Source organism: Chiloscyllium plagiosum, chromosome 37, assembly GCF_004010195.1.
Source record: "Chiloscyllium plagiosum isolate BGI_BamShark_2017 chromosome 37, ASM401019v2, whole genome shotgun sequence".
Classification (NCBI taxonomy): Eukaryota; Metazoa; Chordata; class Chondrichthyes; order Orectolobiformes; family Hemiscylliidae; genus Chiloscyllium; species Chiloscyllium plagiosum.
The window spans coordinates 27,005,044-27,029,497 of NC_057746.1; the positions used below are offsets into that span (position 1 = coordinate 27,005,044).

A 24,454-nucleotide genomic window follows, 5' to 3' on the forward strand; every position below is an offset into this window, starting at 1 on the left:
TATATATATATATATATATATATATATATATAAAATAAAATTAAAAAAAACCCAAGGGGAGGAGAAAATCGTTAAGTAGAGAACAAATGAATAAATCCCTCTCCCCACCCCCCAAGATAATATTAAACAGTAAGGAAAAAAAAAGGGGGGATATAAACCGGAATGGAGGGAAGGCAAACCAACATCCATTATCTCTTACAATTTATCTAAGAGAGTCCAAAAGTTCCTTAGCCTTTTCTGGTGATCCGAAGTTATACACGGATCCTTCTTGGTTAAAGCGTAGCGTCGCTGGGTAGCATAAGGAGTACAAAATAAACACTTCTTTGCCTCGTCGAATGCCTTCCTCTTTCGGACCAGAGCTGGGGAAAAGTCTTGGAATAACATGATCTTGGATCCTTTATAGATCATGGCTTGGGAATCTTTTCCAAGATTTCTAGAGGCTTCTAGGAGTATCTGCCTCTCCTTATAGCTCTGCAGCCGGAACAGAACTGGGCAGGGACGCTGGTTCGAGCCGGGCCTGTGTATTGCGACCCGGTAGGCCCATTCCACCCTTACCTGGCCTGATCCAGCTTCCAGATTTAAAAGCTGTGGCAGCCACTGTTCGAGAAACGCTGTAAGCTGGCCTTCCTCTTCCCATTCGGGAAGGCCCAGCAAACGAATATTTTTTCGACGACTTCAATTATCGAGGTCATCGATATGATTCTCTAAGGTCCGGACTTGCTGTTCGAGAGTCCGGACCTGATCCACAGCCGACTGTGCTGTAGTTTTGGAGGTTGCGGCCTATAGCTCCGCTCCGACTCGGCACTCGATTTAGGAATTCTTGAAAGTTAACCGGAATGAAAAATTAATAAATCCTCCAAAATAATCTACACCCCAGAGAGTGTTGAAGGGGGCTAGAAAGATAACAGAAGCATTGGTGTCTGTTTTAAAAAATGTTATAGCAAGTAACATATAACATCGTGGGTGGGCTGGTGATGGCCTAGTCTCATTATGGCTAAGCTATTCATCTAAAAGCCCAGGTACTATACTGAGGACCCAAATGTCAATCTGGAATTATGAGCCTATTGATGACCATGAAACCATTGCATGAATTTCAGGAAAACTCCATCTGGTTCACTATAGCTCTTACCTTGTCTGGCCTACATGTCACTCCAGACCCACAATATTGTGTTTGACAGTTAATTACCCAAACCCATAAGATCATAAGAGATAGGCCATTCAGCCCATCAAGTTTGCTCCAACATTCAATCGTGGCTGATAGGGTTTTCAACCCCATTTTCCCACTTTCTCCCCATAACTTTTGATCTCCTTGGCAATCAAGAACTTACATATTCTGTCTTTAGATATACTCAATGATGTGGCCTCCACGGCCTTCTTTGGATTCACCATTTCTTGGCCAAAGAAGTTTCTCCTTATCTCTGTTCGAAAAGGTCTTCCCTTTACTCTAAGGCAGTGCCCTCAAGTCCTCATCTCTCCTGCCAATGGAAACGTCTTTCTAACATCCATTCTGCCCATTATTCTGAAAGCGTTAATCAGATCCCCCCTCATCCTTTTAAACTCCATCGAGTATAGTCCCAGAGTCCTCAAATATTCCTCATATGTTTAAGCCTTGAGTAATCACACGAGTAACCTTTTTTAATTGTCATTGAAGGAACTAGCATAGAAAGCTCCAGATGTGTCAGCTTAACATCAGGAAAATGTTAGGATCAATTATAAACGGCGTTATAACTGGAGATTTAGAAAATAAAAGTAGGATCTGGTAGAGTCAACATTCATTTATGAAAAGGGGATACTGTTTTCGAGGACGTTATTGTAGAAGGTTCAATAATCACACATATTTGAATTTTCAGGAGGCTTTTCATAAGTACCCACACAGGAAGTTAAAAAATAAAATTACAGCACATGGGAATTGGGGGGTAATATTCTAATGTGGATTGAAAGCTGATTAGCAGATAGAAAGCAAAGTGTGGAAGTAAACAAGCCATTCTTCCAACGGCAGGCTGGGGTTACACAACGACTAGTTCTAGGTCCGCAGCTATTCAAAATCTATATCAATGGTTTGAATGTAGAGATCATCTGTAATATTTCCAATTGTGCTGGTAACACAAAATTAGATGGGAATGTAACTTGTGAAGATGATGCAGGGCTTCAAGCAAATTTGGACAGGTCAAGTAAATGGGAAAGAACATAGCAGATGGAATATCATATGAATAAGTATGAAGTTATGCACTTTGGTAGAAAAAAGAATAAATGGTGAAATGCTGTGAAGTGTTGATGTCCAAAGTAGACTGGTTAGTAGGGTTAGATTGCATGGGATCCAGGGAGAGCTACCCAATTAGTGATAGTAGAGGGTTGTTGTTCAGACTGAAGGCCCGTGACTAGTGGTGTACAGCAAGGATTGATGCTAGGTCTACTGTTGTTTACTGTTTTTACAAACTATTTCAATGAGAATATTGGAGGCATGGTTAGTGGATGATACCAGAATGTGTGCTATACTGAACAGTGAATAAGGTTATCTAACAGCATAACGTGATCTGGATCCACTGGGCCAATGAGTGGTAGCTGGAATTTCATTTAGATAAATCTGAGGTGTTCCATTTGGGTAAGACAAACCAGGGCAAGACTTACATTGTTAATGGTGGGGTCCTGGGTTGTGTTGTCAAACAGAGAGATCTAGGTGCGCAGGTGCATACTTCCTTGAAAGCAGGTGGTGAAGAAGGCATTTAAAGTGCTTGCCTTCACTGGTCAGAGCATTAAGTGTAGGACTTGGGACGTCAGGTTGTACCTGTACAAGATATCGATGAGGCCACTTTTGCAGTACTGCGTACAATCCTGATCACCGTGTTAAATGAAGGATGTTAGTTAATTGGAAAGGGTACAGAAAAGATTTACAAGGATGCAACCGAGACTGGAGGGTTTGAATTAGAAGGAGAGGCTGGGTAGGTTGGCATTTTTTTTCCCCTGGAGCATTGACTTTATAGAGATTTATAAAATCATGAGAGGCATAGATAAGGTGAATAGCCAGGGTTTTTTCCGAAGGGTAGAGGAGTCCAAAACTAGAGGGTATAGATTCATGTGAAAGAGGAAAGATTTAAAAGGGACCTGAGGGACAACTTTTTCACTCAGAGGGTTTTGTGTATATAGAACCAACAGCCAAAGGAAGTGGTAGAGGCGACTACAATTACAACATTTAAAAACTATTTGGACAAGTACATGAATAGAATGTTCTATTATGGTTGTATGGTATGATCTGCGTGTACTGCACGCAAACAAAACACTGAAGCTAGGTACACGTGACAATAAAAAAAGGTTTAGAGGGATATGAGCCAAACGTGACTAATTCAGATATCTGATGAAGAGCAGTGCTCCGAAAGCTAGTACTTCCAACAAACCTTAGATTAGGTCAGATCCCCTACACCTCCAAAGAGTAACCTAACACTATGGGCAATTTAGCATGGCCTATTCACCCCTGACCTGCACATCTTTGTGACTGTGGGAGGAAACCTGAGCACCCGGAGGGAACCCATGCAGACACAAGGTACAAACTCCACACAGACAGTCGCCCGAGACTAGAATCGAACCTGGGACCTTGGTGCTGTGATGCAGCAGTGCTAACCTCTGAGCCACCGTGCTGCCCCAAATTAATGAGGTACTTTTGCACGTTATATTGCAAGTTATATTCACCTGCTTTGCTCAAAGAACATCCTCGCAGCCACAGCAGCGTTCCGGCGAGTGCGCAAGCTCGTCAGTTCCCTCCCGGTTGCACCGACGTCCGACTACGCAGACTCAAGACCGGCAGCCGGCTTCGCCCCTCCCCCTCCTCACCACCTTGGGGTGTCGGGCGTATGCAATAGCGCAATGCATCTTGGGAGGTCTGAGATGCCATTACACCTTTCCCGAAAGAACGGCGGTTGCTGGAATTCAGTAACAAAATCACAAATTGCTGGAAAAGACTATGCTTATCCAACACTCTCACGTGGAGTCATGAGAAGGGTAACGTAATAGGCTGCTGTGATACTATCTAGCACGCTCACAACTGAATGCACATCTATCAAATCTTTATATAACCACATCTGTTACATCAGAAAACAACCAGTCTGTAAAAAAAATTTCCACAGTTCTGAAATTCTCCAGTTTCAGCAACATACTCTCCAACTGTCCTCTATTCTGTCGAACTTGATCACATCTTTTGTGTAACAGTGACCAGAACTATACACTGTAATCTCGTTGTAATTTAAATCGTGCCAAGAGGTAGAAGCATTCAAAGAGCTCAAATCTTTGAAGAGCGCAGGCAGAAATAAAATGAGTTTTATACAAGAGGCTGTAAATTAGTAACATAAGACTTAGACAATGAATACTAGAACATACTTTAATACAAGAAATGTAAGAAATATGATGGATGAGTTGAGAGCACAGGTTGATACGTCATAGACATTATCATCATTACTGAGGCATAGCTAGGCAGGTATAGAACAACAATTCTGCTGCCAGGGTTTTCAGAGATAGAGGATGAAAGAAAAGTAATGGGAGATCATGTTGTTGAAACAATTACTGTGAGGAGGGGTGATTTAGTGGAAGGATCATTTATTTGTCCTATTTCCCCTTATTCCAACTCACTCAGTGGGTAGCAGAGGTCTGAATCTCACTGTCCAACGAAATGGTAGAGGAAGAAACCATCTTCACTTTCAAAAAGAACTTGATCTGATATTGTGCCTGCATCTCTGTCGGAGTGTGTTATGCCATATGTCTATTTCAACATGATTATCTCATTGCATTTGTGCATCATTTGTGTGTCTGTTGCTGTGTGATCCCATCGGAGTGTATTGCTATATGTGTGAGATTGTCTGAGCGTGCCACTGCGTCACTGTATATCAAGTGTTTTTGTGGCAGTTAAGAAGTCTATATGTCACCCTCTATCTTTCTGCACCTGAGTGTGTGTTGCTCTATCGTCATCACTGTATGTCTGTGTCTCTGTTGCCAAGTATGTCTCATTGTATTTCTTCATCTTCAATACAATGCCACTCTAAGGATTGTTGTGCTCCCTATCTCTGAGCCAGGAAACCTTGATTCAAGTCCTACCTGCTCCAGAGATGTGTAATAACATCACAGACCAAGTTGATTCCTAAACAGATAATGCAACCTTCTGCTGAGTGCTTGATGGTATAACACTAGTGGAAGGGGAAATTATTAGTGACTCAATAAGACTGATTAATGAAAAGTGACAAAAGGAGTAAAAGTCATAATTTCACAGTGGAGATAGATAGCAAAGTATTCCTTAACACTACGCTTGGGAAGCTTGTAAAGACTTTGATAAAGTTTGAAGCCATTTAAAGCACTTTTGAAAAGGTTGATTTACATTGTGGTAAAACACATGGTATAGGTATGACTGGGAGAAGAGAAGAGATTTCAGTAAGGCGTTTGCTAAGGTTCCCCATGGTCAGCTATCGCACAAAATATGGAGGCATGAAATGGTGGGTGATTTAGCGGTTTGGATCAGGAATTGATTAGCTGAAAAAAAGACAGAGGGTGGTGGTTGATGGGAACTATTCATCCTGGAGTTCAGTTACGAGTGGTATACTGCAAGGATCTATTTTGAGTCCACTGTTGTTTGTCATTTTTATAAATTACCTGAATGAGAGGGTAGAAAGATTGGCTAGTACATTTGTGGATGACACGAAGGTTGGTAGAATTGTGGATACTGATGAACGACATTGTAGGTTAGAGAGAGACATAGATAAGCTGTAGAGCTGGGCTAAGAGGTGGCAAATGGAGTTTAATGCAGACAAGTGTGAGTGATTCACTTTGGAAAGAGTTACAGGAATACAGAGTATTGAGCTAATGGTAAGATTCTTGGTAGTGTAGATGAGCAGAAAGATCTCTGTGTCCAGATACATAGATCCTTGACAGTTGCCACCCAGGTTGATAGGGTTGTTAAGGCGGCATACAGTGTTGTTAGCTTTTATTGGTAGAGGATTGAGTTTCAGAACCATGAGATCATGCTGCAGCTGTACAAACCTCTGGTGCAGCCCCATTTGGAGTATTACGTGCACCACATTAATAGGAAGGACGTGGAAGCTTTGGAAAGGGTTCAGAGGAGATTTACTAGAATGTTGCCTGGTATGGAGGGAAGGTCTTATGAGGAAAGGCTGAGGGACTTGAGGCTGTTTTTGTTAGAGAAAAGAAGGTTGAGAGGTGACTTAATTAAGACAATCAGAGGGTTAGGTAGGTTTGACAGTGAGAGCCTTTTTCCTTGGATGGTGATGCCTAGCATGAGGGGACATAGCTTTGAATTGAGTGATAGATATAGGACCAATGGCAGAGGTAGTTTCTTTACTCAGTAGTAGGGGCATGGAATGCACTGCCTGTAACTTGCCAACTTTAAGGGCATTTAAATGGTCATTGGATAGGCATATGGATGAGAGTGGAATAGTGCAGGTTAGATGGGCTTCAGATTGGTTCCACAGTTTGGTGCAACATCAAGGACTGAAGGGCCTGTACTGCGCTATTGCAACTGATACAGTTAAAAAGGATTTCAGAAATTATGAATAATTGAGCATTTGGGAGCAAGTGGAATTTATTTTAAAGAGTGTGCATGATTATAGACTCAAGCCTTTACAGCATGGAAGGAGGCCATTCAGCCTATCCTAGCCACGCCGGTCAAAGATCTGACTGCATTAATTGAAACTTCCAGTTTTTGACCAATAATCCTGCTCTTAGCCTTCTACCTCTTCCCTTTAATCTCTTCCCTCTGGTTACTGACCCCTGTACTAATTGAAAAGTCAGCTTCCTATCCACCCTATCTGTGCACTTCATTAACATCTCTCAGCTTCCCCCTCAATTTCACTTCTCCAAGCAAAACAAAATCCAATTATCCCTCACAACTCAGACCCTCTGCAAATTCTCTAATGAAATCACACTGTTCCTGTAATGTGGTGACCAAACTGCACACTACTCCTGTTGAGGCCTAACCAGTGTTTTGTCAGTTTCAGCAAAATCACCCTGTTCTTCTATTTTATGCCTCATCTAATAAAAGCAGGTGTCTCATGTGCCTTCTTAACTCTCTTATTTACCTGCTCTGCTACCTTCAGAGATCTGTGGATCTGCCCAAGGTCCCTCTGATGTTCAATACTTTCCAAGCTCCAACTATAGGCCGGCATAGTCTAATCCCAGTATTGTTAGCCCTCCCAAGTGCATGACATCACAATTTCAGGTTGAATACGATTTGATGGCCTCTCATTTTTATAGAGATAGGGAGGATGGAGGGTTGGGAAGGTTATCAAAGCTATTGTAGGTCAGCAAAGAGTAGAAGGGGGTGATCGATTAAGATACCAAGCTTGGAGTTAGGAACATGGGCAGTAGAGATTCAAATGAGTTGAATTTTACAAAGGGTACAATGTTTGTTAGGGTTGGAGAGGCAATAATATTTAAACACCACCAGGATCATTCACAATTATCTTTATTAACAGAGCTATGAAACATCTGTGAAAACAAACTGATCAACAGCTAAATCCAGTCTAAGCAAAATGACTGAACCAGTCCGTAGTCTAGTGCAATGATGTTGTGAGAAAGTGCTGGAGAATCAGGGTTTACAGCCTGGATATTAACTCCAATACTGTTTGCAAACATTTGATTTCTCATTCAGAAAAGTGCCATTCAGATTAAACCATTGAGTTACAGGATCTAGGAGGTCACTATCCAGTGAGTGACTGCAGACCACTGTTTATCATAATGGGGTGGAGGAGAGAAAAAAAAAACAGTTAAGATGTTTAAAGAGAAACATGATTATTCCAGCTGCTCAGTTTTGGAAGCTGACACCATAATTCACATGACTCACTCATGTCCAATGCACAGCAATTAAAAATGTTAAGCTTTCATATAAAATTCACTTTGTTCATCTTTAGAAGTAATTAGCATGGTATAAAAATCATGAGCAGCGATTTGGATAGTAAAGGACCTCTCACGATGAGCATTGGGCTGCAGCACAATCCCATTCTGACATTCAGTCAACTCTCAGTCCACTCATGATCATAATCTAAAATCTGAAAGGATTTTCCACCGAGCTCAGGTCTCGCTTAGTGTCATCCAAATTATTTTGTCCAGAAGCAAATTGTCCTCAGCTCGTCAAGCAGAGAGATGTACAAGACACATCTTAAAACAATGGAAAATAACAATTACATCAACCGGATTGTAAATTTAATCCAAAAAGTGTCAAAGGCACCGAGGTCCAGACTGGGTCATCACAATTTGGCTCAGAGATAACCTGAGAAACCCCATTCCACCTGAGAAACACCATCCCTCAACCCTGTCACCTCCAAGGCACATGTTAAAGACAATTCAGACACTGGAACACAGGTTACTGTGCTCAGTGTGTGGACAAGCCCAGCAGTCTGTTCCAGGAAGTGGCTTCATGCAGACTTCAGGCCCTGCTGCTATCATTAGCCTCCTCAGTGAACAGGTTGAAGTGCCAGAGTGTCAATTCATTACAACAAACCCTCCTCCCTACCCCCCAAAAACAAGATTAAGAGGGAAGACCCTGTTCCCCCTTCTTCAAATCACTGGCTGCTTAAAGAATCTCAAAGTGCAATCACGGTTGGATACCAGAAACTGAGATACAGAGGTAGAGAGACAGAGAGAGAAAAAGGGGGGAAAAGAAAGTATTCTGATTGATCATGACGGGAGTGTAGGGTAACTACAAAACGCACACGGTCTGCATTCCCCATTTCCCAAACCCACCCAGAAATTTTCATTCAATTGGAAGTCACTCAGCTTGGAGTTGGTAAAGGTCATGTCACTGTAGTCGTAGAGAAGCTGGTCTCTCGTTGGAGAGGGGTGACTGTTGTGGTTTATCCCAAGGGTCATCACACCTTAAATGAGGGATAAGACTGAGGAGTTGGGACCTTCACTGTAGCCTTATCTCATGCAGGAATTGAACCCGCGCTGTTAGTGTCACCCTGCAGTGCAAATCAGATGTCCAGCCAGCCAATCTAACAGACAAGGTTACCCTGAAGGTTTTGCTTTAACTTAAACATTTAAGTATTTTTAAAAATCCGATTTTCATACCAATTAGGAATTCTTCAGAATTGTATTTAAAGCATGTTGGAACCCAGCAGTAAAATCACAAACAGCCCAAGGAGATTGCTATTAACACTAATATAAATGGGCTTCACAACTGTTACCATCATATGGATTGGGGTTTGATGGGGGAAGAACAAGAATTTGAACAAAATGTTCTTTGTTGGATAAATTGTGTAAAACAATCAAATAAATAATCAAAGTCGCACCCTTCAATAATGTGTGGAGCCTCAGCATGGTGCAGAGCTCAGTGACACCAAACAGCTGGTGCTGGGTTAGTGAAGCCAGTGACCTTGGGGCTGGGAAGATTAGTCACTGGTACAGGCTCTTAACTGAATGCTCAACAACAGGAAACAAGGGAGCCCCCTCCTCACTCATTCCCTCACCAGATGACAAGCCACATGCCCTGTGAAGAATCACCCCAACACAGAGAGATAGAATGAAAAAAATCAGAAGGGTTACCTTTTTGCTTGTTGCACAGAAAAAAAAAACATTTGCCTCAGATGGGAGACATCTGAAGCTGTCGGTGAGTCCAACTGTTGATTGAGCCTAAGACTAACTGCAACGCTTGCAGATGGATTTTGTTTGGCTTTGATAATATATCCAGAAATTTTGTTCCGACCTTTGAAAGGTGGGAAATTACATTGACAGAACATACCTCTCCCACCCCCTGAAAAGGCGGAGGAAACAAAGGGATTTAATATCCAGTGAACATTACAAGACTGGGTGATTTGGGCGTTAAGGGGGAGTCAGACATCAGAGCAGCACAGACTCAATTACCGGCTGACTGATCTTGCCACCACAGCCCTAAGGGCATTCAGTTCCTGTCTCAGGCCCAAGGGCAGACTTTGAAAATCATTCCTTTTTGTGGTTGCTGTTCACCGAAATCCAGCTACAGCTATTCAGTCCATTGCAGAGAATGAGTCCATATGAGACAATGTCAGGCAAACTCTTGTGGCCCCCAAAGTGGGACTGAGCTGAACAAAGGCCAATAACTGCAGTACCAAGGTGCCACTTCACATCATCACCTTCCCTTAGCACCAGAGGGTAAATAAAGGCAGAGACTGGAGAAGGCTTGGCATTCACAGAGCTCTAGATCTGGTCCAGCTATAGGGGCTCCTGGAAGATTAAAGGGGATGTGCACAGCACATTGTCCCCTCCCATCCTTTTCTCTACATTGATCCCACTGGGACTATAATGTAACATGGTGGCATTAACAGAGACATTGTACAACACTGTTTATCGTGACATGGTCGACATTACATTGGGGTCTGAACACCGCTCTTGTCCTGGGCTTGTCTTAATTTCCTGTTTCTCTGCTAGCCCTTGACTTGGCTCAATGCAACACAACTATCAAAAGGAGTAGGTTATAAACTGACCCCTACCCTTCAGATCTCAGGTGACTGAGAAGAGAGGGAAGGCTGGAGGCATAGGGGAAGGGAATGGAGGGAGGAAGCAGATGCTCAATATAGGGAGGGGGGAAGGAAGGAAACTGGAGGGAGGGTTATGGAAGGGAGGAAATAGGCAAAAAGAGGAAAGGAAGGAAGTGAAAATGCACATTTAAAATATGGTGTATATGGGGGGGTGAGATTTCACATTGGTGCTGTCTCAGGTTCAGACGTCAAGGACTTCCTGCCTGGCTTAGGCTGCTGTCAAGCTCCTCCATGTACTGAGGGCTCAGGCTGGTCTTATAACAAGAGAAAAATTTTCCATAATGAGGATGGTACATGTGGGAACACTGTTTGTGACCTAAATCAATCAGAATATTGTCTTATCCATATAAATGAGAGAGAGGGTGAGTGACAGGAAATGAGGGAATGTTAGAGAGGAGAGATAGAGTGCATTTAGTACAATTTACTTCAGGAAAAAAAAAAGTTTTTTTTTCCCCAAAAGGCACAAGTTGTAAATATTAAGGTCAGGGAGGTCTGACTCAATAATATCCGTGGGCCAACCAATGTTAAATAAAATTAAAAACATACTTTAAGCAGCTTATGGGCTCTGGAGGGCATCACCGAGCCAATCCTGAACGTAGTTATTAAGGTGCCAAGAGTGTGTGCCAGTAGAATCCCTTTTATCAGAACTGGCAAGGGAAGGGAAAATTGCCAGGATGGGGAGATCCCGAAACGCGGAGGTGCAATCCCGTTCATTTACAGAAGTGGAAAGAATCCCCATGTTATTTCTAATCTATTCCACGATGGGGCTGTTGATCTACACCCAGAGAGGGAGGGAGGAAGGGAGTAGGATTCTTCTGGAAGTCTTTCGGTTAACCCTCCCCAAGTCTGCTCTCTTCCCCTTGAACATAAAAGTAGTAACGAATGGCGTTCAACCGTCTTACAACGTCTGAACTTGCAGGCGGCCGGGAGCTTATTTCTTCTCCTTGGATTTGACGGGTTTGTTTTTCTTATTGAGAATTTTCATCAGGGATGAGGGCATGTAGTAAGGCTTTTCCGCCGAGCCGTCGTTCCTTTCGAGATCCTCCACTGCGGGCGAGAACAGAGAGAATTTTTTTTTAAAAAGGGGGAAAAAGACGGACTTGCATTGAGATAGCGCCCTCTGTGCTGCCGCCGTCGCCTTTACTAAGCAAGCGCCCCCTCCCGCCCCCGCAGTGAAGTGCTTTCTGAAGTGGGATGTGCAGTCGCCACGCGGGAATCTCCCTGCAGCAAGCTCCCCGGGAAGAGCGGCCAGAATCTAAACACGTCAGTTTTTTTCTTTAAAAATTCCAATTTAACTAGATTTTACTTTATTCACATTTAATTTTATTTTAATATCGTTTCCTCACGAAAAGTCCTGCCCAGACCCGCCTCCCGCTGGGGATGTGCAAGAAAGAGAACGTGTTACTTACAGAAGCAGAGGAACAGCGTGTCGACGCACATATTGTAAACACTGAAGAACCCGTGGGCAATCATATAGGAGCCGACTACCAGAGTCTGTGTAGGACACGGAGAGAGAGGGGGTGGTGTTAAATCACAGATTTCTTCCTCCTCCCACATTCCTGGCAACTAACTGAAAGAACTTTCCTTCTCTCCTCTCCACCCCCACCTCCCCACTCAGTTTTGTAAATGGACTGTAAGGGATTGGGCCTCTTCTGAAACTGTATGGTTCGGTGATTTCTTTCCCAAAAGGGCATTGGCGAACCCGATTATTTTTTTTTTACAACAAGAAATGAGAGGCTCACAGTCACTGAACCTAAAATTCTACCAGTTACCTTGGTAGGATTTGAACCCTGGCCCCTAAGAATTAGCCTGGGCCTCTAGGTTACTAGCCCATTGATGTTAGCACTCGGACCCCTTTCCCTGCACTCAGGCAGTTTCAGGATTCACACCTACCAGTATTGGCACCCAATAATAGTTCAAGGTAGGAACCTGGAATGTCGGGTTAGGAATTTTTATCCGTCCAGTGAAGAAGAAAAATGCCAAAACACCTAGCAAAGCAAAAACATGAGAAAACAAATTGATTGTATTTTTTCTTAGGAGGTGAAAGGCCAAAACTGCAGTAACAATGTCTATGTAAAGATAAGATGATTCTGTGAACTGGGATGGATTAGTTTGTGGTGAAATTTAGGAATCCCCCAGATGATGGCAACTCCCAAACCAATGGCATTTCATGTAATCCTTCAACATTCCTTCCTGCCATTGACTTCCCACAATTACTACATTCTCTGCAGAGAATGACTCAGCTTTTATTTGACCTCCAAATGTCAACACATCTCTTCCTGGTTGGCACCAACCTCTCGCCCCAGGACCTCCAATACATCCCGCCGGGATGCGGGAAGAAGTTATGACTGTTCAGCCCCTCTAAACAGTCATCCAAAACTCTGCTGGTTCATTGCCTACCTCACCACCAGTCCCGTTCCCCTACCTACTCTCGCTTGAACCAGGACGAGAGTTTGAGGTGTTATTCGAACACCCGTTACAGATTCCTCCGTGGCCTTCACCTGGTCAATGAGAGTCAGCAGCCAATGAGAGAGAGAGAGAGAGAGAGAGAGAGATATGTGAGGGGGTGGGGGTGAGGGGGTGGGGGTGAGGGGGTGGGAACGAGGGTGAAACGCCATCCACTGGAGAATGTCCACATTGCAGGTAGGTGGCCTCATGCCATGTTAAAGCAACCAGTCCCGTCCCACTCACATCATTGTGCCCACTCCAGCTCCATATTCCTTCATGGTCCCTGCCTTGCAACGGTCGACCAATGTCTGGTTTGATTCGAACAGTACAGGCTAAATTGAAGAGTTCCATGTACTATTGCCACTGTGTGAAGAATCATAGAATCTTAGAGTGTGGAAGCAGGCCATTTGGCCCATCAAGTCCACACCGACCCTCCGACAAGCATCCCCCACTCCCCTGACGCAACCCCCTATCCTAAATCTGTAACCTTGCATTTCCCCTGGCTAATGCACCTGACCTGCACATCCCTGGACACTATGGACAATTTAGCACAGCCAATCTGCCTAACCTACACATCTTTCGACCATGGGAGGAAACCCATACAGACACAGGGAGAACATAAAAAACTCCACACAGACAGTAGCCAGAGGCTGGAATTGAACCCAGGTCCCTGATGCAGTGAAGCAGCAGTGCTGACTACTGTGCCACCCTTACAATGATCTTCTGAACATCTCTCCCAAAGAGTCTACCTCCAAACTTCTCTCTCGGTCCTAAACTCTCCAACCTGCAGGAATAGTTTCTCTACTCTCCGTGCAAAGCTTCCAACAGCCGGTGAAATCATTAACCTCTCATTAAGCAAAGCTAAAACTTAAAGCAGGGTTTCTAAGATCGTGCACACAGCAGATTAGAAGAGGGATTTTCTTTATCTGCTCAACGCAGCACACTGTCAGTGAACTCACCTACACCACCAACAACAAGGAGCTTCCCAAAAAGCAGCAGCAGGTCTGTGATCTTGTCCAGCACCACCACCCTGATGGGATGAAGGAAAAGGAAAACAGGTGCATGGTGAATGGTTGCCAAGGTAACAATGTAGATCAGAATTTTGACACTCCAAACCCACCCCTCTCAAAAACACAAGGCACCCATTCTCTCCAGGATGCAAGCACTGTTTCCACTCTCCCTCTCCCAACACCATCCCATTCTCCCCAGGTGGCTCAGAGCCTACTGCCCCACAGGGTCTGAAGACTCAGGACACTGGGAGAGGGTGGGGTTGGATGGTCAGGGGAGGATGGAGAGTCGCGCATTTACAGTTCATTTAATATCAGATTCCCTTTAAGAGTCATTATTGCATGTGTGTGCGTCTGTCAGTCATTCATTCATTCATTCTTTCGGACAGCATGCTCGAATGCACAGCAATGCAGTTTTGATGAAAGGAAATCTCTCACTGCCTCCTGTGGATTCTGCTTCTTCACCACTCCCCCACTCCCAAAATATGACTTTTTTTAAAACATGTTAAAAGTACATTACTTGGCATATCAAACTGAACATTGCATAAAGTGAAATATAGACCAGTTTCATTCAACACAGTACATGAACTCCCTCACTCTACTTACATTACAAATATATACAATATATATTTCCAGTTTGTGTAAAACATTTTCCGAGGTTGTCAGCCTTTTCTCTCAGTACCCGAGAAGCTGGAAACTATCATGGAATTGATATTTGCCCCTTGTGCCCTGAAGCAACTGCCCCAAGCCTAATACTTCCATCAGCACATAGTCCTTGCCCATGGAATGTGCCAGGCTCCAACATTGGTCATCAAAATCATTGTACACTGGAAGGGGAGTAGGTTTCAGGAGGCTGAAAAGTGACTTTCAAGGGGTTGGTGGACCTGCAGCTGCAGTCTGTAGTTATCTCAGTGAGTACCCCAGAGAACTGCTCCAAGGATCTGCATCATGGAGTTACAGGTGACCAACCTCAACAAAAACCACTGCATCTTTTTGTTGACCTACTTTGTGGAAGAACAGGCAGCCCTGTGGAAGGGTTTGAGAGTTCTGACATGAAGGAAGGATCACCGGGGAAGAGCCTCTCTCACCAGCAGCTAAGATACACCTTGATGCTTGTTTAGCCCACTTTTCTGCCACCAGAAATCTTACTCACTACGATCAAAGGAGAAGCCCCAGACAGCAGCTTTCTCCTTACATTTCGCAATCCAATCAATGCTGGGTAGGAGGCATGAGACATTTTCCAATGAGTATTCATCAAGAGAATCAAATCATTGAAAACAGTGAGAGAGTACAAGATTGCACCAGAGGGGCAGAGAGAGAGAGAGAGAGACAGAGAGAGAGAGAGACAGAGAGAGACAGAGAGACACACACAGGCAGAGAACACGGGTCCTGGACTATGCCATGGAGCATAAGATTGAAGAGTTGATTTCCTCACAACTGCAACAACCCTCCACCTCTACTCTCGCCCCCAGATGCAAAAAGACAACACCGAGTTTGATTTCAGAGATTTCAGCAACATACACCTACCTGACCACATTCCTCATCAAGAGCTTGAATGCATTTTTGGCTGACACACAGAAATTCTTACCGTAGACAGCGATCTATAATGAGGCAGAGACAAAAAGGTGATGAATCACCTAGGAACTATTCAGTAACGTGAGGTTATTTACTATTACGGCCAACTCCTTACTCACCATGATGTAGGCGTTACGATTTATGAACTTGATAAATTTCTCCAGACACCAGAAGCAACACTTAAGACAACACAACAGGAATTTGGTAAAGGGATTATGGTAATCTGTGGGAAAGAAAGGAGCAGCAATGAGATATTGGGAAAGCCACAAACTGTTGGAAATCAGAAATTGTTTTCAGGATCACAAAACAAGTAAAAGCCTGTTGTTTCCACTGAGAGGAAGAGGTGTTCCAGAAGATACAAAGTTAAGATAATTGACAAGTGAAAATGAAGAAACCTTATTTTAGTTAAAAGAAAATCTCTAACAAATCCATTCTCAGCCTTTGCTTTTCAGTTAACATAGTCCTATGATCCTATTAAATCTTTAATTTGATCCAAGGCCACGCCAAAATAAAGCAGACACCCAGATTTATAAAAATTATTATTTTACTCCAGCCCAGTTAATGGGGCATGTTAGGACACACCTTCAGGATAGGCAGGACTTGAACCTGAATTTTCTGGGTCAGAGGTAGGAATGTTAACACTGCACCACAAGACCCACAATTCACCTGATTCTACCGTGAATCGAAAGTAGTGATTCCCATAAATTCTGCAAGATGCTATAGATATTTTTTATCAACCTGTTCAAAGATATTGTTGCACACCTGTGGAGCAGGTCGGTCTTCAACCTGGGCTTCCTGCCCCAGAGGTATGGGCAGTGCGCCATGACCGCCTCGCAAAACAACAAAAGCTTCATCCCTAGATGGTCTTGAATCAGCAACCTTTTGATTAACCCTTCAACGCACTGGCCAACTGCACCACAGAGACTGATCCACAGGACATTACAAATATTGTTAATCAACCTATTTAGAGATTTACAACACACCTCTGAAGCAGTTGGGTCTTGTACATTGACCACTTTGCTCAAAAAAGATAGGAACACGACCACTGGGCCACAATAACCCCATAACACATTGCAATGTTCTGCTGAGGCAATAGTTCCAGCTGACTGCAGGAGATCTCAAACGATCGTAATCTCAAGCACAGCAAATTTCATTGCCCTGATAGAGGTTCAGTGAGGGAAGGATGACTCATGTCAATCCCTGCTTTCTCCCTTACACCCATACACACAGCCATATTACATCTCTCAAAGTGCAATGACAGAAAAATAAACAAAGTGTTGGAATTCAAGGCTCTTACGTTTCAGCTTGTGATCCAAGTATTCCAGGATAATTCTTATGAGCTGGACAATGGTTAGGATCAGTGCTCCAAAGGCCAGAGAGCCAGTGTGATACCTAGAGATAAGCAAGCAGTCAATCTCATCAAACCATGTTAACTTACAGCATGCATGCAGGAATCATCTCCATCCCAGTATACATATGATGCCAACCCTCTCAACATCTCACTCACTTGACGTTCCAGTGAGACACATGGGATAGGACCCAGGCATCTTGGGAAACCATGTGGACACTGAAGTGTCTGTCTCAGAGTTTCTAGCTGGGAAATCAGGTGAAACCAACAGGAGAAAGAACATCTGCGATATCGGTTTGGTATTCTGTGGGTCCTGCAGTGGTTTTTTAAAAATCTGTACATGGATGTGGATGTTGATGGCTCAGCCAGAATTGGTCTGGAGTCACATGTAGGCCATACCAGAAAACATCCTTCCCAAAGGATGCACGCGAACCAGATAGTTTCTTTTCACAACAGTCAATCATGATTACCGGATCACCATTAGACTAGCTCTTTTAGCTAATTCAAATTTTGCCATCTGGCCCATGGTGCGATTCAGACCCATGTTCCCCAGCACATTAGCCTGGATTCTGGATTAGTAGCATACTATGTCATCATCTCCCCACTGGGTGTGGATGTCAGGCAGGAAGACCCATGAGGTGGGCAAATAGCAGCACTTTGAGCCTCCATCATTATTTAGTCAGACCATGGCTGATCTCATCATGACCTGGACTCCACCTTGATGCTCCTTGCCCTCCTAATCTTTGACCTGCCAGGGAGATCAGAAATCTAAATCAGTCTTGAATATATTCAAAGACCTCGGCCTCCACTTCACTCGGGGTGGGGGGGTAAAGAATTGGAAGGATTAGCAATTCATTAGAAGTTCATCCTTAGCTCAGTCTTACTGACTCCAGTCAGTTTAGTGTAATCCCTTGATCCCAGGAATTGGCCGAGCCTACATTCTTTGAACTTTGTTTATTGAATTGTGGGATTCACTGGTTAGGTCAGCACTTATTGTCCATCCCTAATTGCCCAGTGGGCAGTTAAGACTCAACTGCATTGGAGTGACATGTCAGCCAGATCAGGTAAGGACATTAGTCAGCCAGGTGGGTTTTTTTCCCCAAACAAAGTTTCCTGGTTGACATTTGACTCCGATTTCCAGTTTGGGGAATTTCAATTCAATAATCAATCTGCCATGGTGGGATTTAAACCCAGGTCCGCAGAGTATTACCCTGGTCTCTGGATTAACAGTCTGGGTCACTGCCTCCATGCTTCCAAGGAGACCAAAGCTGGATTCTGGAGTCTCGGAGCAGTCTCACCCTGGTCTGTACAATTGCAACAAACCTTCCCACTTTGTTACTCCAAACTCCTTGGAATAATCACCAACTTTTCTTTCGGATTTCTAACTACTGTTATGGACCAGACCAAACCCCCTCAAGAGGAAAGCCTAGACCCTGACTGTTTCTATTTTAAAAGGAAAGTGTAAGGAGTTGTGTACCTGATGCAATTCAATTTGTCAAACTACTGGGCTTGAAACAAAACACACATAGTATATATAAAATAAAAATATATATAAAATAATAAATATGAAAAATAAATAAGTAACATATATTAGAGCTGTTCCAAGATAGTAACATCCCATAACCACACCCTTGGCAAAGGCAAATTCAGTGAAATAGGTTATCTCACATGCAATATTTTTCCAGTCCAGGAGAGGGAAAAAAAAAAGAGAAAACTCAGAACTCAAGTGTTTTGCTATAGCAGGGAGAGATATATAGCAGCTTCCAAACCCCATAAACTACTGAAAGTTAACCTAAGATCCTGGTTCTGTGGGAGCTTGACCCCACCCATTCACACTGATTCTACTGTTCCAACTTTAAAAAAAAAATCCCCAAGGCCTCACAAGTTGTTTACTTTATTGGCTTGGAACTGATTGCTCAGAATCTCTGTCTCAACCTACACAAAAAACACTAAAACACTAGTATCTTCACATTACTTGCTAGACCTGCATACCAACATGTAACAATTAATGCACCAGGACACCAAACTTTTCCCTATACAGCACTGCAGCATTCTGCAGTCAGGGGGATCTGGGGAGAAATTAGAGGGCAGGTGGTGGCCTCGTGGTATCATCACTAGAGACTTTACTCCAGAGAACCAGGTAATGCTCTGGGGAACTGGGTTCGAAACCAGTTTCAGCAGACAGCTGAATTTGAATTCAATAAAAATCCACAAGGAAGAGTCTAAGGATGACCATGGATCCATTGTTGGTTGTCAGGAACAGCCTATCTGGTTCACTGAAGTTCTTTAGACAAGGAAACTTACCTGATGTGAGGTGGCATGGTGGCACAATAGTTAGCACTGCTGCCTAATAGTGCCAGAGACCCGGGTTCAATTCCCGCCTCAGGCAACTATCTGCGTGGAGTTTGCACATTCTCCCAGTCTCTGTGTGGGTTTCCTCCCACAGTCACAAAAATGTGCAGGCGAGGTATGTTAAATTGCCTGTAGGGTGGGTCAGTGTGGACTTGTTGGGCAGAAGGGCCTGTTTCCACGCTGTAAGTAATCTAATCTAATCTATATGTGACTCTTAACTGTCCTCAGCAGGGGAACAAGTGGTATAATTAGGGATAGGCACTAAATGCAGGCCGAACCAGCGATGCCCACATCCCAAGAATGAGTAAGAAACTCCATTTACTTTTCTCCCTTACTACTCTACCTGCTGACATGGACAAGTTCGTATATTTCCCCCACATTGTATGTATTATTGCCACATGTGTTCAAATGAATCTTGAAATAAAAGACAGACAGACAGGTGTCCTGACCCCTTAAATTCTGAAGGAACTCCATTCCAGTGGTGGAGTGGAACGCTTACCTGAGGGAGCGCATGAAGGAACTAGAGACTGCAAAATAGGGAATGTCCGCTGGTTTCTTGAAGGCCCAGTAATAGGAGGCAAAAGCCCCGGCCAGGGTGCACTGGCCCAGTGCGAGGACAAAGTTCATGCACCATAAGAAGCCAACGATGTTGTAGATCTGGAGGTTGAAGAGGTTCCGCTGTAAGATTCCCTCGTCGTTGTACTTGTAGAAGGCACACTTCACCCCCTCACAGTTGTACTTGGAGGCATTGAAGGACTGCAGAAGGAAGAAACAGTTGCAATTCACGAGGACCATTTCCACATGCCCTAGTCTCTCAGGCCAGTCTCACCACTCCTTCTGATAATCTGCAGAAGACCCAGATTTAGGCCCACGGGGTTGGAACATCAACCCTCAAGGCAGACAGGAAACGTGAAATAGTGAAAAAGACCAGGGAGGTTTGAGGTGGTTTCAAGGCAGTCTGATGAGATGGGCAGACTAACTTCAAACAAAAAAAAAATGAACAGAGATATTGCTGGAAATACTCAGCAAGTCAGAGTATATATTTGTGGAGAGGGAGTTAAAGTTTCAGGCAGGGATGATATCGCATCAGAAACAAGAGTTTTCCCGCCCTTTTTGTGTTTTTTTTTAAATTTTGGATTTACTGTAATTCTGTAATTTGATTGTGTGTTCTCGCAGCAGTAATGCAAGCGCTGGCAAATGTGAAATGATGCATTTTGGATGGAAGGCAGAGAACAGCCAATTACAGGGTTAAAAGTACAATGATAAATAATTTACCACAGGAACACAAAGTCCTGGGGATACATTCTGTTCTTAAAAAGGTTCAAGTCGGGGCTCGGAATCCGTTAGTCTAATCTACTTTGCTCATCCTCGGATGGCAATGAAGAATCACATTGGAGAAGGGGACATTCCCACATTGGGGAAGTGCGAGCTGTTGGTTCCTGGTTGGAATGCCAGTTTAAGCGGCAATGAATTTGGAAATGAAAACAGAAATTCAGACTCAAATACAGTTCTGAAGAAGGGCCCTAGACTGAAACATCAACACTGCTTTCTCTCCACAGGGAGTTCTCGAGTCAGAGAGATGAACAGCACAGAACAGACCATTCGGTCCAACTCATCCATGCTGACTAGATATCCCAACCTAATCTAGTCCCATTTGCCAGCACCCAACTCATATCCCTCTAAATCCTTCCAATCCCTGTAACCATCCACACGCTTTTTAAATGTTGTAATTGTACCAGCCTCCACCACTTTTCCTGGCAGCTCATTCCATACATGCACCTCCTCATGCATGAAGAAATTGCTCCTTAGATCTTTTTTATATCTTTCCTCTCTCACCCTAAACCTATGCCCTCTAATTCTATTCTCCCCCACCCCAGGGAAAAGATCTTGTCTATTTATCCTATCCATGCCCCTCATGATTTTATAAACCTCTGTACTGTTACCCCTCAGCCTCTGACGTTCCAGGGAAAATAGCTCCAGCCTATTCAACCTCTCCCTGTAGCTCAAATCCTCCAACCCTAGCAACATCCTTGTAAATCTTTTCTGAAGCCTTTCAAGTTTCACAACATCAAGTTTCACACCAGATGCTGTCAGACCTGCTGATTTTCCCCAGCAATTTCAACTCTTTTGTTTCTGATATCCAGAGTTTGCAGTTCTTTTTTGTTCAATGAACTGTTATTTACGGTAAGCGCCCAGAGAGAATGGATCGGTTTACGTTTCAATTGTAGTCAACGTTTTCAGATACATGAATGAAGTAGAGTGAATTAAGTATGTAAAGTGTGAGACAATAACAGAGTTGAAGCAACTGACCTTATAAACATTTCACTGTGTTCCTGTACTTTGATACTTGCATACACATGACAATAAAGGATATTCTATTCTATGGAGGTTTATTAAAATCATGAGGGGCATAGATAAAGTGAATAGCAAAGGTCTTTTCCCTAGGCTGGGTGAGTTCAACGTACAGGGCACATTTTTTAAAGGTGAGAGGAGAAAGATTTAAAAGGGATTTGAGGGACAACTTTTTTTTTTAAAAAAGAGATTGGTTCATGTGTGGAATGAACTGCAAGAGGAAGTGGTAGATGCAGGTATAATTACAACATTTAAAAGACATTTGGATAGGTACATGAGTAGGAAAGGTTTAGAGGTTTATGGGTCAAACACAGGCAAGTGGGACTAGATTAGTTTGGGAAACGTAGATGGCGTGGAGGAGTTGGTCTGTTTCCATGTTGTATGAATCTAAGCTGTGCCTTTGAGGACACTTTCTGGTTCGGCATGTGTCTGATTTCGTCTGGGATGTAGGGCAATGGGGGCCTTGTGAAGTTAAATTATTTTCTAAAGTAATTATGTGAAAAGTAAAAAAAAAAAGGGAATAATTTACTTCCTGTCTACTGGTGCTGAACCTGTGCTATGAGAAAAAATGGATACGTGGTTAACAACTTTAAAAATATAGTTTGCAAACATGAATACTCCTGGGTCTGGTTATTAACAGCTCCAGACAGTGGGCCTTACATCCAACTGACCCCAACCTCCTTCAGTCCAACAATCCTCTGAAATTGGAGCCCCCTTGGATTCAGAGGTTTGGGAATGTCTGATGTTGAAGGATGCCACATTGGAGTTAGTGGCAATCGTATTCAAGAGACTTCTCATCTGGGGATTAATTGGACAGAGGCTGGAAGATAGTGAGGTCAGCATTGAAACCTTCTTCCTCACCATTACCTCCACACAGCATGTTCAGGGCAAAGGGGCAGAGGGCACCAGATTGCTCCCGATATTTCTGACAGATCTACTTACCAAGGGGTCACAGGTTTCATTGCCAGGGATGGCATCGCAGCTGGGAGTTGACTGGCCCAAGTTCACCACCCGATACAGTGGCTGCCCTGATGTGGCCAGATATCTGCATGGCATCAAACGTTAAAGAAACAGGCAGTGGCTGGAAAAGTAGCTTTTGGAAACAAAGACCATTTAAAAAATAAAAAGAGGAATCCTAAGTCAACCCTTGAATTGAAAGGCAGCGTTCAGATTCTAACCCCACAGTGGTCTTTTACAGTGTGGAATAAAGCCATTTGGTCCAACAAGTCCACACCAACCCTCCGAAGAGTGACACATTCTACTACCCTATTGCTCTACATTTACCACTAACTACTGCTCCTAACCTACAGGCAATTTAGCACAGCCAACTCAACTAATCTGCACATCTTCAGACTGTGGGAGGAAACCAGAACACCTGGAGGAAACCAACACAGACATGGCAACAATGTGTAAATTCCACACAGATAGTTACCGGAGGCTAGAATCGAATCCAGGTCCTTGGCGCTGTGGGGCAGCAGTGCTAACCACTGAGCCACCTCTGCCACATTTGGTTGCATTGAATATGCTAGCAACATTCAGCTCTACCTCAGCACCACCAGTCTCTCGAATCCTCCACTGTGGCTAATCTATCTGACCATCCATCCCACACTGGATCAATGAAACGTCCCCTGCTTTGGGAAACTGACACTGTAGCTCTTGATCCAAACTCCACTGCCTACGCAAATCACTTCCATCCCTTTCCTTGGCGACAGTGCCCATCTCTGGCCTTAGTCTCAGTGTTACTTTTTAACCCTGAAGGTGTGGTCCTGACCTCTTCCCTACTCCTGCCAGCTCAGATACGTTGCCTGACTCTCTATTCCTTCCCCTGGCTATCTGTGCACCTTCAATTCTGTCCTCTCCGGAATGTGGCCGATTGGAACTGGTCCATTGCTGGTAGTCGTGGTCTCACTGGTTTGAGGCCTGAGTTACAGAGTTCACTCCCTACATTGCTTTGTTTTTCCACCCTCCTTTATGACACTCCTCAAAAATCTACCTTTTTTTGACTCGGCTTTTGGACACCCAACCTAAAGATTCCTTATGTGGCTCAGCTGCATTTCTGTTTGTTCTGCAATCCCCTCCTGCACATTGCCTTGGAAGATCTCTGTTAGAGGTGCTTTAGAAACGCAAGTTGTTGTTGGGTATGGGGAATGCAAGGCAGTCAAGTCACTCCCCCTTACAACGCACGACATGAGATAATGGAGACATTTCTATTGTAAGTTCAGGCCAGCGTAATCCCAAGTCTGCAGTGATGGGATAGGCCAAGCAGTGCAAGGATACAGAGCAGTCAATCCCCAGTAAGCCACACAAATCAGCAGTAGGACAAAGGTGACTAAGGGATAAAGTAGTGATGACATGATATGACCAATCGCCCTGTTGAATAAGAGAGAAATAAATAAGTTTTCCATACATCATTATTGGTACTGGCACTCATTTGTAAAGAACATAAATTAGTCTTAACTATCCATGTATAAGCACCATTTAAGATAGATATCACATTCAATCCCTTCCTCAAAAGGCCATGGAAGCCACGTCCTTTTTTTAAAAAAGGGTAGAAGTGGACAGATTCTTGATAAGCAAGGGGTGAGACTCTGTCAAGAAGAGGTAGGCAGCAATGTTGAGTAATCAGAGCACCATGATCTTACAGAATGACAGAGCAGGCTAGATGGGCCGAATGGTCACGCGTCAAATAGGAAACGCAGCAGGAGTTGAGTGGTCCTGGCAGAACCCAAACTGGGTGTGACTGAGCCAGTCACTGCTGGGCAGGTGCTATTCGATAGCACTGTTGGGGGACACCTCCCATCACTTTGCTGATGATAGAGAGAGTGGACTGATGGGGCAGTAATCAACCGGGTTGGATTCGTCCTACT

The 24,454-nt window shown here is 43.7% G+C and overlaps 1 protein-coding gene across 2 annotated transcripts in view; it reads right to left on the bottom strand.

Moving 5' to 3' along the window:
- Positions 1 to 7,439: 7,439 nt before the first annotated feature.
- The window catches only part of slc44a4 (solute carrier family 44 member 4), a 91,276-nt gene continuing 74,261 nt past the window's right edge, over positions 7,440 to 24,454 (bottom strand). The window contains exons 13-23 of one of the 2 annotated variants that reach the window (XM_043678175.1): positions 23,865 to 23,957; positions 22,530 to 22,632; positions 19,735 to 19,991; positions 16,833 to 16,927; positions 15,655 to 15,758; positions 15,488 to 15,561; positions 13,913 to 13,983; positions 12,399 to 12,493; positions 11,915 to 11,999; positions 11,408 to 11,552; positions 7,440 to 8,148 (exon numbers count right to left, since the gene is read on the bottom strand). In XM_043678175.1, coding sequence (XP_043534110.1) covers positions 11,437 to 11,552; positions 11,915 to 11,999; positions 12,399 to 12,493; positions 13,913 to 13,983; positions 15,488 to 15,561; positions 15,655 to 15,758; positions 16,833 to 16,927; positions 19,735 to 19,991; positions 22,530 to 22,632; positions 23,865 to 23,957 — 1,093 coding nt within the window. In that variant the 3' untranslated portion in view covers positions 7,440 to 8,148; positions 11,408 to 11,436. Of the gene's footprint in view, positions 11,553 to 11,914; positions 12,000 to 12,398; positions 12,494 to 13,912; positions 13,984 to 15,487; positions 15,562 to 15,654; positions 15,759 to 16,832; positions 16,928 to 19,734; positions 19,992 to 22,529; positions 22,633 to 23,864; positions 23,958 to 24,454 lie in introns of both variants that reach the window. The other variant, XM_043678174.1, reaches the window with a different exon arrangement.